This window comes from Raphanus sativus, chromosome 3 (genome assembly GCF_000801105.2).
Source record: "Raphanus sativus cultivar WK10039 chromosome 3, ASM80110v3, whole genome shotgun sequence".
Taxonomy (NCBI): Eukaryota; Viridiplantae; Streptophyta; class Magnoliopsida; order Brassicales; family Brassicaceae; genus Raphanus; species Raphanus sativus.
Genome location: NC_079513.1, coordinates 15,891,687 through 15,906,036, shown reverse-complemented (window position 1 = coordinate 15,906,036; position 14,350 = coordinate 15,891,687). Strand labels below are relative to the sequence as shown.

The 14,350-nt window shown below is 31.7% G+C and overlaps 2 protein-coding genes across 2 annotated transcripts; both read left to right on the top strand.

The window, feature by feature from the left end:
- Positions 1-1,641: 1,641 nt before the first annotated feature.
- Positions 1,642-3,246, top strand: LOC130509573 (inorganic phosphate transporter 1-4-like). Its single transcript, XM_057005722.1, has one exon. It carries the CDS (start codon positions 1,642-1,644, stop codon positions 3,244-3,246), a length of 1,605 nt encoding a protein of 534 aa, XP_056861702.1.
- A 7,900-nt stretch (positions 3,247-11,146) lies between these two features.
- On the top strand, positions 11,147-13,188 carry LOC130509452 (disease resistance protein RML1B-like). Its single transcript, XM_057005434.1, has 2 exons — positions 11,147-11,756; positions 11,879-13,188. Exons 1-2 carry the CDS (start codon positions 11,293-11,295, stop codon positions 13,059-13,061), a joined length of 1,647 nt encoding a protein of 548 aa, XP_056861414.1. The 5' UTR covers positions 11,147-11,292; the 3' UTR covers positions 13,062-13,188.
- The last annotated feature ends 1,162 nt before the right edge of the window (positions 13,189-14,350 follow it).

Here is a 14,350-nt window from a genome sequence, read left to right as displayed (position 1 = left end):
TTTTAGTCGACAAATATATAAAAAGTGTCAAATTATGAATTAAGAACCACTGCTAAAAGATCTGAGTTAATCATGTATATCAAAGATAATTCCAGGTCGACTATGAGTAATAAAATAAAATTTATGATTATAGTCGAACAGCTGTTTGTAAGATAATAATAGAACTCACAGCAAAGTAGAACATCATGTCCTAGCAATACCTAAACGAAATAAAATTAAAGTTGGTAAGTTAGCCAAATAAAATATCTCATGTAGAGTTGCTTATAAATGGCCGTTTAAAAACGCTTGCACTTTATCCTTCTTCGTCGCAGCTCCAACTCTCATTCCACCTCCACGCACTCGTAGAAAGAAGAAGACTCTCTATTTATTTTATTTTTTGTAAACTAGAAGACTCTCTATTTATTCATGTAAGTCTTTCTTTTCATTTATGTTTTGGATGTGTATGTATACTTTCGAAGTTTAATTATTCCTATTTTTATTTTTGTTAGGGTGCTATCAATTTTTTGGTTATGTTTTCCCTGTTACTCTTCAATCCCTGTTTGGTCTTTGTCAGTAGTGAACTTTGGATCAATCTAAGCTTCATTAGTTTGTGTACATGTTTCCAACTTTCTTGGATCATTAATTAGGATTGGTTAATATTTGAACGTATTTGTTGTATCTTATTCCTCCCTCTCTAGAAGTCTGTTTTGTTTGTTTAGTTAAATACAGATTGTTCCAGTGACAAAAAAAAAAAAAAAAGTTAAATACAGATTGCTTCTACTCATGCTTTTGGAAGTAGTGCATGAATCATGACTATTCACAAACAAATTAATAACGAAATATGGAAAACGGCTTATTATTTCTTCAGTAAGAGAAAAAAATCATATAAATAACATGAACCTCCCATTTCCTCGTTTGTTTCTAAAGAATTGGTTACGTCGTGGTAAAAACAACCAAATAGTATGAACCACTTTTTGTTTTTGAAGAAATTGGAGTTCATTAATTATTAATTAGTTACTTGAATTACGAGTTACACAATATTTTTTTCATGTACATTGTTTAACATATTACAATTCACATGAAATTTTAAGTGGGGGTTTAAATGTTAAATTCTTTTTGCTTATAAATTTACCTAACTTAATTGCTTCAATTTTTATTTGTTATTACTTCAATGTTTGTAACAAACTCTTTCTTATTTTGCACATCCAAAATAAATGAACACACATATATATATATATTCACATAATTAAAATCTATAATCTGTCAAGTGTATAGATGATATATATAGTTCTAATATGATAATGTTAAATAATATATAATTTGATGGGTCCACGGGACGAGAGAGCGAGCGTGGGTGGTCCATTAGCCGTAGACGGTCGGGGCGTTAAAATCTATAATCTGTCAGGTGTATAGATGATACATATAGTTCTAATATGATAATGTTAATAATAATTTGATCAAGAGTTCTTCCTTTAACTGATAGCTAAACCAATAACTTTATCCACAACATTCAAAATAATTTCTTATAAGCTAAGAGATCCCACACACATATGTTTCATCATTATTGCATGATTCATATATAAGTCGATCTTATAGCGCCCCAAATTGCTACTAAAGTTTACTAATATTAATTTTGTGATGGAATTACAGAGGTGAACAAGAATGCCAGGGGATCAGTTACAAGTGTTGAATGCACTTGATGTAGCCAAGACGCAATGGTACCATTTCACGGCAATTGTAATAGCCGGAATGGGATTCTTCACAGACGCTTACGATCTCTTCTGTATCTCTCTCGTTACAAAGCTCCTCGGTCGCATTTACTACCACATTCCAGGTTCCAAGGAGCCTGGGACTCTCCCTCCGAATGTAGCAGCCGCCGTCAACGGCGTTGCCTTCTGTGGAACCCTCACCGGTCAGCTCTTTTTCGGGTGGCTTGGTGATAAGCTTGGGAGGAAGAAAGTTTACGGTATGACGTTGATGGTCATGGTCATTTGCTCCGTAGCCTCTGGTCTATCTTTCGGACACAAGCCAAAATCCGTGTTGGCCACGCTATGTTTCTTTAGGTTTTGGCTTGGAGTTGGGATTGGTGGTGACTATCCTTTGTCCGCAACGATCATGTCTGAATACGCTAACAAGAAGACTCGCGGTGCATTTATCGCTGCGGTTTTTGCTATGCAAGGATTTGGGATTATGGCTGGTGGCATTTTCGCTATAATTATTTCAGCCGTTTTCGAAGCAAAGTTCCCTGCTCCCACCTATGCGGAAGATGCCTTGGGATCCACGGTACCACAAGCAGATTTTGTATGGCGTATAATCGTAATGTTTGGTGCTCTCCCTGCGGCAATGACGTATTACTCTAGGTCAAAGATGCCCGAAACAGCAAGATACACAGCTTTGGTTGCTAAAGACGCAAAGCGAGCAGCTTCAGATATGGCTAGGGTTCTGCAAGTGGAGATAGAGTCGGAGCAGCAGATAGTGGAAGAGATAACAAATGGTAAGTCCAAAGACTTCTCCTTGTTCTCCAAGGAATTTATGAAACGCCATGGACTTCATTTGCTCGGGACTATGTCTACATGGTTCCTTCTAGACATCGCTTTCTACAGTCAAAACCTTTTCCAGAAAGATATTTTCAGTGCCATTGGGTGGATACCTCCGGCTAAAACCATGAATGCGATTCAAGAAGTTTTCAAGATCGCACGAGCGCAAACACTCATTGCCTTGTGTAGCACGGTTCCTGGTTACTGGTTCACAGTTGCTTTCATCGATGTTATTGGAAGATTCGCTATTCAGCTCATGGGATTTTCTTTCATGACGGTGTTCATGTTTGCTCTAGCTATTCCTTACAACCACTGGACTCGCAAGGAGAACCGAATCGGATTTGTTGTCATGTACTCGTTAACATTCTTTTTTGCCAACTTTGGACCTAATGTAACAACCTTTGTTGTACCGGCTGAAATCTTCCCAGCTCGGTTTAGATCCACCTGCCATGGTATCTCTGCAGCATCAGGAAAACTGGGTGCAATCGTTGGTGCTTTCGGGTTCTTGTACTTGGCTCAAAGTCCAGACAAGAACAAGACAAGTGCAGGATACCCTCCAGGGATTGGGGTTAGGAACTCGCTTATCATGTTAGGTGTGGTTAACTTTTTGGGTGTTCTATTTACTTTCTTGGTGCCTGAAGCTAAAGGAAAGTCGCTTGAAGACATATCCGGTGAGAATGGAGAGAACGAGAACACCAACAACGGGAACCGAACAGTCCCAATTGTTTAGGTGATTAAACCTTCTGGTATTTTTTTTTCCTTCTCCAACTGAAGTTTTGTGTATGTGTGTGTGTGAGATGATCTATTGATGTCTAAATAAATGCTACAGAAACCAAAATTTTCACGAATCGATTCAAGCTCGATTTCTGAAGTGAAGATGTATTTTATCAATGTATTTACTAAGTATAATTTTTTTTTTAAAAGTCTATTCTACTACTCAGACTAGAGGTGTCATGAGTAACCAAACCAAAATAAAACAACCAATAAAATAAAATAGAGTTCTTTATGAAAATACCATGCAGTCCTAGATAAGGAATCTGAAATTCGATTTTGCGCTTGTAGAATATATTTAATCTTGAAGTCTGAAAGCATATACTCAGGGTCTCTATTTTCTCCAATTCTGTTGCAAAGCTTGGCCAGGCATGAATTTCTTAATCATGGGGATCGAATCCTTCCATTCCAACCTAGAATTCTGACTTGTCGAATTTTACAGCATATTTTTCATCGTCTATTTCAGTGTTTCCATTTCTGAAAGCAGGGTAAACTGGGTAAACTCTCGTATAATGTATTTTCGTGTACCCATGAACTGAATCTTTCCCAATCTATCCTTCCAAACCATCTATACCTGCTGAGCTGGGCTGTAGAAGTCCATGGTGTGTCTATAATTCATATATTATTCAAACTTAAGACTTGAGGTATTTTAATACTATGGTCATGAGGAGTTGGTGGCAGTATAATCTATACTATTAAAGTACAAGCACATTTGGATTTTTTACTAAACATGCCCTTTCTTTAACTCACATTGCTTATTTCATTAAGGGCAATCAAGTAATATTAATAACACATTTTTATTGGGTCATATTTTTTAGATCCAGCCCACTGCCCACATCATCTCTCTTGGGCCATTTGGGCTGATTAAGAAATCAGATCCAATTCTTATTTTTTCCCTAATTCAAATAATTTATTTTCAACCATTCTTAATATTTTGTGTAGTGAACAAAAATTAATAACTTAATTATTATGTTTTTTTATTTTTAATATAATTTAAGCATTCATAAAAAAATTTGATTTTTTTCATTGAAAAGTATAAATCTTTATTAAAAGTATATTTTTTTGTTATTAAAAAATTAACCACATAATAAAATTAATATATCAGAGTTATACCAACTTAATTCATTAAAAATAAAGTTTAATTTTCTAAACATAAATACTCATTAGACCTGGACGTTCGGATACCCATTCTGGTACGGATTGGTTCTTTCGGATATCGAGTTTTTCGGGTTTTAAAATTAAACCCCATTCGAGTTTTGAAATTAAACCTCATTCGGGTATTATAAAATTTCGGGTTGGGTTCGAATGGGGTCTTTCCGGGTCCGGGTGGGTTCGGTTCTCATGCATAAGAACCTGCAAAATAACCAAATAACCAAAGTATCTAACGGGTTCGGTTATTTGTACTTAAAGTAACCAAAGTATCTGATTCGGTTCAAATTTTTGTATCCAAATTATTCAATAGTAACCAAAAATATACATTTTATACAGTTTTTTGGGTAAATTTTTATCCAAACTATCATATTTTATCCAAAAATACTCAAAATTACCGAAAATAACTACTATAGTTAACTTATAAAATTAATTAAAAAATTAAAATAATTATAAATATAATTATAACATATATTTTTAGATATATTTCGGATATCTTCGGGTACTCATTTGGTTTTCGGTTCAGGTCGGATTCGGGACCGGTTCTTCGGATATAGCAATTTAGAACTCATTCAGATATTTACCCCGGGTCTGATCGGGTTCGGGACCCTGATTTTCGGGTCGGTTTCGGGTTGGTTCTTCGGGTCCGAGTATTGTGTTCTGGCCTATACTCTTTTAAAATGAAACACGATAAAGAAAAATAAAAAAGCTTAAGTCTTTTATAAAAAAAAATATATAAAAATATGACATTTACTAAATATTTGTCAATTTAAAAAAAAAAAAATAAAGGAAAATAAACCCGCGCTTTGAAAGCGCGGGTCAAAAGCTAGTCTATTCTATTAAAAGAGAAACATTCTGAAAAAATCTACCTATGCAAGATTATTTGGACCCTTTTATTTTTTATTATTCCAACCTATGTAACATATAACCAAATCTATTATAACAACCAAATGTAATCATACGTATCTTTTTTTTGGCGGCATATCAAACGCATCTTACCAAGATCTTTCTCTAATATTTTAGGAAATATAATTAATATTCTAACTGTTAGATATTTGTTTTCTTTTTAGAAAATTTATGTGACATATCTGGTCTATCATAAATATGTCTCTTAAATATCATGGTCTAACAAATAACGTGGAAAAGAGATGTATATATGTCAATATATAACCTTTGCATTCAAATGAATCAGTCCAAATCATAAAGCTTTTTAGACCCCCTAATGATATAATTGTACAACATTATACTATATTTTCTTATATCACACGTTAGTATATTAGATATATATATATATATATTTTAGTTAACACATGCGGTAATATAATACTCATTATCAAATTCTGCTATCAATCAAATTTTCACTGTTTGGCTTCTCTAAAATGTTGGTTAGGTAATTTCAAATATATTAAATAAGATAAGGGTCCTAGAAAAAGGATTAGGCTATCTTGTGGGTAACGGAACTGAGATAAGGGTCTGGTCTGATAAATGGCTCTCTACTTCACGACCAGTAACCCCCTTCGGCCCACCTCCCCAAGCTACTGTTAATCTCTTAGTCTCGGATTTGCTTGACCCACAGACAAACGAGTGGGATGTGGAGAAAATTCGCCAGCATTTACCTCATTATGAGGACACAATCAGACTCCTTATCCCTGGTTCCTTAAATCCAAAGGATAGGCAAGTTTGGCTACCTGACCCTTCAGGACAGTATACTGCAAAAACAGGGTATAAATTACTCTTTGAAGAAAAGACAGAGGGCCAATTTGCTCAATTTGACTGGATGAAGAAGGTCTGGAAGTTGCAGGTTCCACCGAAAATTCAACAGTTCTTGTGGAGGGTTTTAAACAATGCAATACCAGTCGGCTCCTTGTTAGCAATTAGGGGAATCCAGTCGGCACTTAATTGCAAAAGGTGTGGAGATCTAGAAACAATATCTCACTTGTTTTTCTCCTGCCCTTTTGCAGTTCAGTTCTGGTCAAAAGCTCCCTTACTCATCCCTGTGGCAACTGAGGCAACTGAGGACCCGCTAGAAGAATTCAGACCTTGGTTCTCTTCTCACGGGCATAAAGCGGGCCTCCCCCCGCTAGGAGTTACCTCATCTCCTCTCTTTCCCTGGTTTTTGTGGAACCTTTGGATAGCAAGAAACAAATTGATCTTTGAAGGCAAATCTTACCAAGTGGAAGATATCATATCGAAGTCAGTCTCAGAAGCTAGAGCATGGGAGGCTGCCATGTCGAAGAAAAAGAAGATCCAATGCCAGTCTCCCCCGGTCAGTCAAGTAAGAAATTCTTCTCACTCTTGCTGGATTGATGGGGCTTGGCAGGAATCTACAAAAACAGGAGGAATGGGATGGATCATTAAGAACTCAGCACGTGAAGTACTCTGTCGGGGATCATCAAACAGGTCACATGTTGGCTCGGCTTTAACGGTAGAAGCTCTAGCCTTGCGGGAGGCTCTCAAGCAAGCAAAGGATCTCCAACTCCAAAGTCTCCATATCTTTTCGGACTCTCAAGTCCTCATCATTACCCTTTGTGAAGGGCGCGACATGAATGAGATAGCAGGTATCCTTAGTGATATAAGGAACCTTGCCACTCTCTTCTGTCATCTATCCTACTCTTTCATTCCTCGTTTAGATAATTCTCAGGCAGACTCTTTGGCAAGAGCTAGTCTTGCTCGTTTAGGTGTGTAATGAACCTTTTATATTGAATGGCAATGCTTGTTGACAAAAAAAAAAAAAGGTAATTTCAAATATATGAATAGTAGCCTATCATAATATTTTAAGTTCTAAAACTAAATTTGATTGTATATATTTTTATTAAACTATCCTTGATTTTTCGAATCACAATAAAATAATAATATTTAATAAATTAAAATAAACAGATGTTAAAATTATACATTTAAAGTTTGACTATCACTTTATATAAATATCTTATATAATACCAATTTTTATAAAACTGAAATCAGATTTCTAAAATGGTATCAAATATATATATATATATATATAATATTTATTTAAATATTCTATGTTTCTCAATTTTTATAAAACCATAATATTTTTATACCATAAATAGATTCAGAAATATTTATTTAATTCAAATATGTACTTATTTATCATATATATTTGAAAGAAACCAGATTTCTTAAACCATATAAATTATATAAATACTTTTTAACATACCATTAACTATTCCAATCGTACTATTATTACTCAACATTTCATGTGATATTATTTTTCTAAAAATATTTTATCACACAACGTAGGGTTAACACGATAACATTGTATAATATATTTTATGATCAAAAATAACTACATATACTTATATATCTATATGTTCTGCTGCTACTAAGACCGTGTCACGATTATTTCATAGTTACCATTCAGACTTTTAAACATCAATTATTAAAATGAATTATCATATATCATATTATACTATATCTTCTTAGATTATATAGTTCCAAATATTTACAAAATCAAATTTTACAAAAAATAGTTTAGCAAACAATTTGTTTAAAATTATATATATATATATATATATTACACTAAATTATTTTTATAAAAATATTTATAATAAAAATTCTTATTTAAGATAACTTTAAAAACTGTAAAAATCTTATAAATCTATATTATTAAATTAGCTAAAACACTGTCAAGTAATCTTAAGTCTCACCAAACACGATAAATGTAAATTTTATAAAATACACACAAAATATAATAAGAGAGAGCAAGTTTAGGCTTTCATATCTTTGGGTCAGGTACCAATCAGTTTTTTTTTCTGGTATAGATCTTTCGGATCCTAGATATTTAGACCTAAATAGGTGTTTGATATTTTTTGTTTGGGTTCGTGTCGGTTCCTTTCGGGTTTGGATGAATAATTAAAATACATGTAAACTACATGTAATTTTTGGATACTTAATGGATCCATATCGGTTCAGATATTAGGACCTGAAAAATATTTGAAGTATCCGAAATTTCTAAGAAAACATATCTGAAATACCCAAATATATCTAATACACACAAACGATAATTCAAGTATTTTGAATATCCGATCCGGTCTCGAGTAAGATCCATACTCGAATAGAGACCCACATATCTAAGAAAACTATTTTTAATAGGTATTTGGCCTTGGACTTGGATCCGACCAATATCAATGCTTCGTTAATCAGTATATAGTTTTTTAGTTCAATTTTAATAAGAAAACAAAACCCGCGCTTTTAAGTGCGGGTCAAAATCTAGTTTTTTATCTTAATACAGGTGATAATGTATTTTTTATAGATTTATTTATTTTAATTGAAATTATGGGTATTTAATATGACTGATTATAAAAGGATCCACCACTGCTTACAATATTTGTTTCACTTTTATTAACTTTAGGAATATAACGAATGAATAGAACTAAAAGAGTAGAATACAAATGATTGGAATAAAGGTAATTATGAAATAAAAAATGAAATTATCATAAAGGTAGAACTACATTCCATTTTTTTAATACATTCCACAAAGTATCATTTGAATGAAATTTATATTAATTGTATTCAAATGGTAAAACAAAATTTGGAATCTGTAAGAACAAATCATTTCATACAAAATTTTCCGTCATTTGCAATCCATTTGCACCCTTAATGAATTTGCATGTGGTCTTTCTAATAAGAACTTGAAAGGTATGGTTGAAAACTTCAAAGTTACCTTTGTACCAAAAAACTTCAAAGTTACCCCTAATCTTTGGCATTCAATATACAATTAATTTGTTTTCAGGAAACCTATTGTAATTTAACTACTCATTTATGCAATTATTACTAAGAAGATACAACTATTTTGCTTTCAGTACTAGAGAGTTTGGGTCGGGTTCGGGCCGATTTCTTTCGAATTCGAGTTTTTCAGGTCCTAAATATTTAGACTTAATAGGTACTTTTAAATTTTTGGTTCGAGTTCAGATCGATTATTATTGGGTTTGAGTTGGTTCTTCTTGTGTTTGGATCGATTATTTTCGACTTCCGTGAAAGTTGTCTGACAGACAACATACAAATAAGTCATCTGAAAGAAATTAAATATTTAATTTTTATTTTTCAATTGCAAAAGTAACCTTGAAACGACTTACACGAAAATCTTCTAATTATAATAAAATATTTTTAAAAAAATTCGGATGACAGAAAAAATCAAATTTCTGACACAATTCGGTCAAATGCAAAACTAATCTACTTACTCTAGACGATTTACAGGAAGTCGTCTCAGGTATTTTCGAAATATTTTGTTTACAAAGGAAGTTGGACGACTTCCAGATAAGTATTCTCTGGAAAATACATTTAAAAATCAATTGCAAAAATGACCTCTGCATTTCCGTGTAAGCCTTCTACTGCTAGAAGACTTCCGTGGAAGTTGTCTGAAGAACAAATCTGAAAAAACTGATTTCATAGTTTCAACCAGTGAGATAGCTTCTTTAACACGCATAAAATCTTCTCAAAACACCCAGAAACTCAAACAAAAGTAATCCACAAAGAATTTTAAGCTTAAATTGTTCAATGAACCATAAAAATTTTAGAATCAAAATCTTGGATTTTTTGGATGAATATAGAGAGAAAGTGGAAGCGATGTTGTTTTTAGTGCATAAGAAATGAGAAAGAAATAGTGTAATTCGATTTTAAGCATGGTGGTTGATTAAAAATATACTAAAATATATTTCCATATTTTTTTTGATTAAAAACATAGACGACAATGGGTATAAGAGTTTTTTTAGTAATGCATAAAAAATTTAGTGGCATGATCCTTAATATACCTCGTAATATTAAATATCGTTAGGGAATCCTCTCAAATAAATTCATTTAGTTTTTTGTCAACAAAAGAATCCTTAAAATGGAAAATGACAAAAAGACCTTTCAACTAAAAAACTCTTATACAACCCCTTGCTTTATAGATATATAAATTATAAATAATAATAATAATAATAATGATAATAATAATATTAATAAAAAATTAAAAAATATTGTTTCGAATTATATATTTTCAAATTTAAACTTTTACAATTTTTGTTTTTGAAACTTTTGTCAATAGTTTTTTAAAATGTATTTTTGAAATTCAAAAAAGCATTTTGAAACTATTTTTTTAATAATATTATTTTTATTTTATTATTCTTTGTACTTTTAAAATTTTAAACCGCAACCACTAATTCTAAACACTAAGTTTAGATTAGTTAACCTTAATGGTATAAATGTATATTTAATTTTTAATAAAAAAAAATATCATTTTCTTTTTTGGAAGGTTTTTTATGAAAATAAACTAAAAATATATATTATGTAATTTCTCAAGATTATCTGTAGACAATGTATACTTTTAAGGAGATAGATAGTATGAGAAAAACCAAGTCAATTGATTCCATAAGTCTATGGTTATTTTTTTTCAGGACCCCATTTGTAAGATTAACAATTTTATATATGTTAAGCACTAATAATTATTTGACCAATTCTATATGTACTGCTAAGCTTTTCTAAGAAATCACACAAGAAGAGAAAAGTCTTCCTTATATGTAGACAAGTTTCACAAGAAGACAATTATTCCTTCTTTGTTTCATTATTTATATAGAGCTGGTTCCTTGAAATACAAATTCACACCACGTTAGTTGTGTGTTTCAATCAATACATGTAGTCGAGGCGTCGACCAAGAGAAAGTTTCTTAAGCAGAACTCGTCATCACATAAAAGACTAATTCAACCAATCAGCATTAATTTTCTAATACGGAAATTTCCCGGCTGTCTCTTTGTTGTTTACCTAAGTAAATTAAAACTCTTTTCTCTCCTCCGCAGATAGCTTTGTAAAACCAATGCAACTCTCTGATATATTCCTTTAACTTTTCTTTACCCTATCTCTCATGGCTTCTTGTTCGTCCCACATCAGGAGATACCATGTCTTTACGAGTTTCCATGGTCCAGAAGTACGTAAAGGATTTCTCAGTCATTTACACAATAACTTTGCAACAAAAGGGATCACAACGTTCAAGGATCAGAAGATGGAGAGAGGCCACACGATTGGACCTGAACTCGTACAAGCCATTAGGGAATCGAGGCTCTCAATCGTATTGCTATCAAAGAACTACGCTTCTTCAAGCTGGTGTTTAGATGAATTAGTTGAAATCTTGAAATGCAGAGAAGATCAGGGTCAAATGGTGATGACGATTTTTTACCATGTTGATCCGTCCGATGTGCGGAAGCAGAGGGGAGAGTTTGGAAACGCATTCAAAAAAACTTGTGAAGGGAAAACGGAAGGGGAGAAGAAAATATGGATCGAAGCTTTGGAGTATGTTGCAACAATTGCCGGAGAACACTCTTTAAACTGGTACGTAAATTTTTTTTTTCTTTTTTTTTTTTGTATTTGAATGAAATATTTCTTTTTTTTCTTAAGAATACTTCGGTGGTGGTGGTGTTTCTTTAAATATAGACTCGCTACTTTTTTTCTAGGGAGGATGAAGCTAAGATGATAGAAAAAATTGCTGCTGATGTTTCAAACAAACTGAATCTTACACCATCAAAGGATTTTGAAGGCATGGTGGGAATGGAAGCTCACTTGAAAGAAATAAACTCTTATATAAGCCTAGACTGTGATGAAGTGAAGATGATTGGAATTCAGGGTCCTGCAGGAATTGGTAAAACAACTATTGCTAGAGCTGTATTCAACCAGCTCTCTGCTGATTTTCAACTTAAATGCTTTATGGGGAACCTCAAGGAATGTTATGGGAGGGATGGTATTGATGACCATGATTTAAAGTTGTGTTTACAAAGCCAACTTCTTTCCAAGATTTTGAAGCAAACGGATATGAAGATACATCATTTAGGCGCAATAAAAGAATGGCTACAAGAACAGAGAGTTCTTATTGTTCTGGATGATGTAGATGATCTTGAACAACTAGAAGCCTTGGCTAAAGAACCATCTTGGTTTGGTCTAGGAAGTCGTATCATCATTACCACAGAAGATAGAAAGATACTGCAGGCACATAGGGTAAACAGTATCTACCATGTGGCTTATCCATCCGAAAAAGAAGCTCTTGAGATCTTATGTCTATCTGCTTTCAAGCAAAGTTCCCCGTTGGATGGTTATGAAGATCTTGCGAAACAAATAGCGTATCTTTGCGGTAATCTTCCTTTAGGTCTTCATGTTGTGGGTTTATCTTTGCGTGGGGACAGCAAGGATGAGTGGGAAAATCAATTATCTAAGCTTAAATCTAGTCTTGATAGAAAGATTGAGGACGTGCTACAAGTGGGATATGACAAACTATCGGATACAGATCAATCTCTGTTTCTCCACATTGCATTCTTCTTCAACAATCAAGCTGTTGACCGTGTGACAACCATGCTAGCTGACAGTAACTTGGATGTAAAAAATGGGTTAAAGACTCTTGCGGATAGATCTCTCATGTATGTGTCGACCACTGGGTGGATAACAATGCATCGTCTACTTCAACAACTGGGAAGAAAAATAGTTCATAAACAGTCCGACGACCCAGGGAAACGTCAATTTTTGGAAGACGCCTTCGAGATCCACAATGTGCTGGCAAATAATACAGTAAGTTCATACACCTATGCCTATATATTTTTTTTTTATCAAAACACCTATGCCTATATATATGAACAATATATTCTTTAGAGTGGTTGATAAATCCCAATTGGTGGGTTGGCGTCTATCATTGACATAGATTATTGTCTTCATTGGTAAAACTTTAACATAAGCATTATACTTCTTATTATCAAAGTAATTACTATAAAAAAATTTAGAATATATTCTATTAAAACAAAAACATGACATATTGATAAATATTATATTCAACTATGTATTTCATTTATTCAAAGTATATTAATATTAAACACAAATATGATTAAAAAAACAAAATTATATATTTTTTTTTTGAAATAGTAAAAAATATATCTATCCTTAAAAAAACGGATCAGTACTTTAAAGATACAAATGATCTTCAAATGCTATTTTCCAAATGCTTCCATACGAATCTTTTGATATACTATTTGCATTTATAATTTATAATAATTAAAATGAATAAATTATATAAATTTATTTTATTTAATATTATCACAAAATATATTTATATCCAAAAATTAAATTTATTTTAAAATTAAAATAATTTAATTTTAAAAATAATAATATTTCTGTTTTAAATAATAATATTTTATATTTAAAATATACTTAAATATATATACAATTAAATATGATTTATTATTGTCAATAAAATATAAAATTAATGGACGCATATTATAAATGTAAATATATTCATATTATTTAGAAAAAAGTAAAAAAAATTACATATCATATATTAATCTTATATGGTAGTTTATTTATTAATCATTACTGCTCTAGTAATCACTTTAATATGTATACTAGATTTTGATCCGCTCTTCAAAGGGCGGGTATATTTTTTGTTTTACATTTTTTAGAAATTTAATTTTCATATTTATGATTTAATCATATTTGTGTTTTTCCTTGTAATCATATTTGTGTATAATATTTTTCATAAATGATTAGTAAATTTTTTTAATTATTTTATTAAAATAATTGGACTGAATCTATATTAATAGGTCATGTTTCTAATTTAATAGAATATATATAAAATCTACAAAAATCACAAAAATCCGAAAACCCGATTACCGGTTAAACCACTGGTTTAACCAATAGATAATTTTTACTTTTTTTTTTGTTTTTTATTTATGTTTTTAAAATCTGTTTTCTATAATGTTTTGATGAAAAAGTTAGGTTTTTCAGTTTTGTTATCAAAAAATTATTAATAATGTTTTACTTTTGTTTACTTTAGATTTGAAGTTTAATTTTATTATTCACATTACACAAAATAAATATTATGAATTTTTAAGTCTTGATATTTTCTGTTTAGTTTCATAAATCTTAACTTGTTACAAAAAAATATTTAA

Coding starts and splice junctions, on each gene's coding strand:
- LOC130509452 (XM_057005434.1), top strand. CDS start 11,293: ATGGCTTCTTGTTCGTCCCACATCAGGAGATACCATGTCTTTACGAGT. Junction 11,757..11,878: donor GGAGAACACTCTTTAAACTG/GTACGTAAATTT, acceptor CTTTTTTTCTAG/GGAGGATGAAGCTAAGATGA.
- LOC130509573 (XM_057005722.1), top strand. CDS start 1,642: ATGCCAGGGGATCAGTTACAAGTGTTGAATGCACTTGATGTAGCCAAG.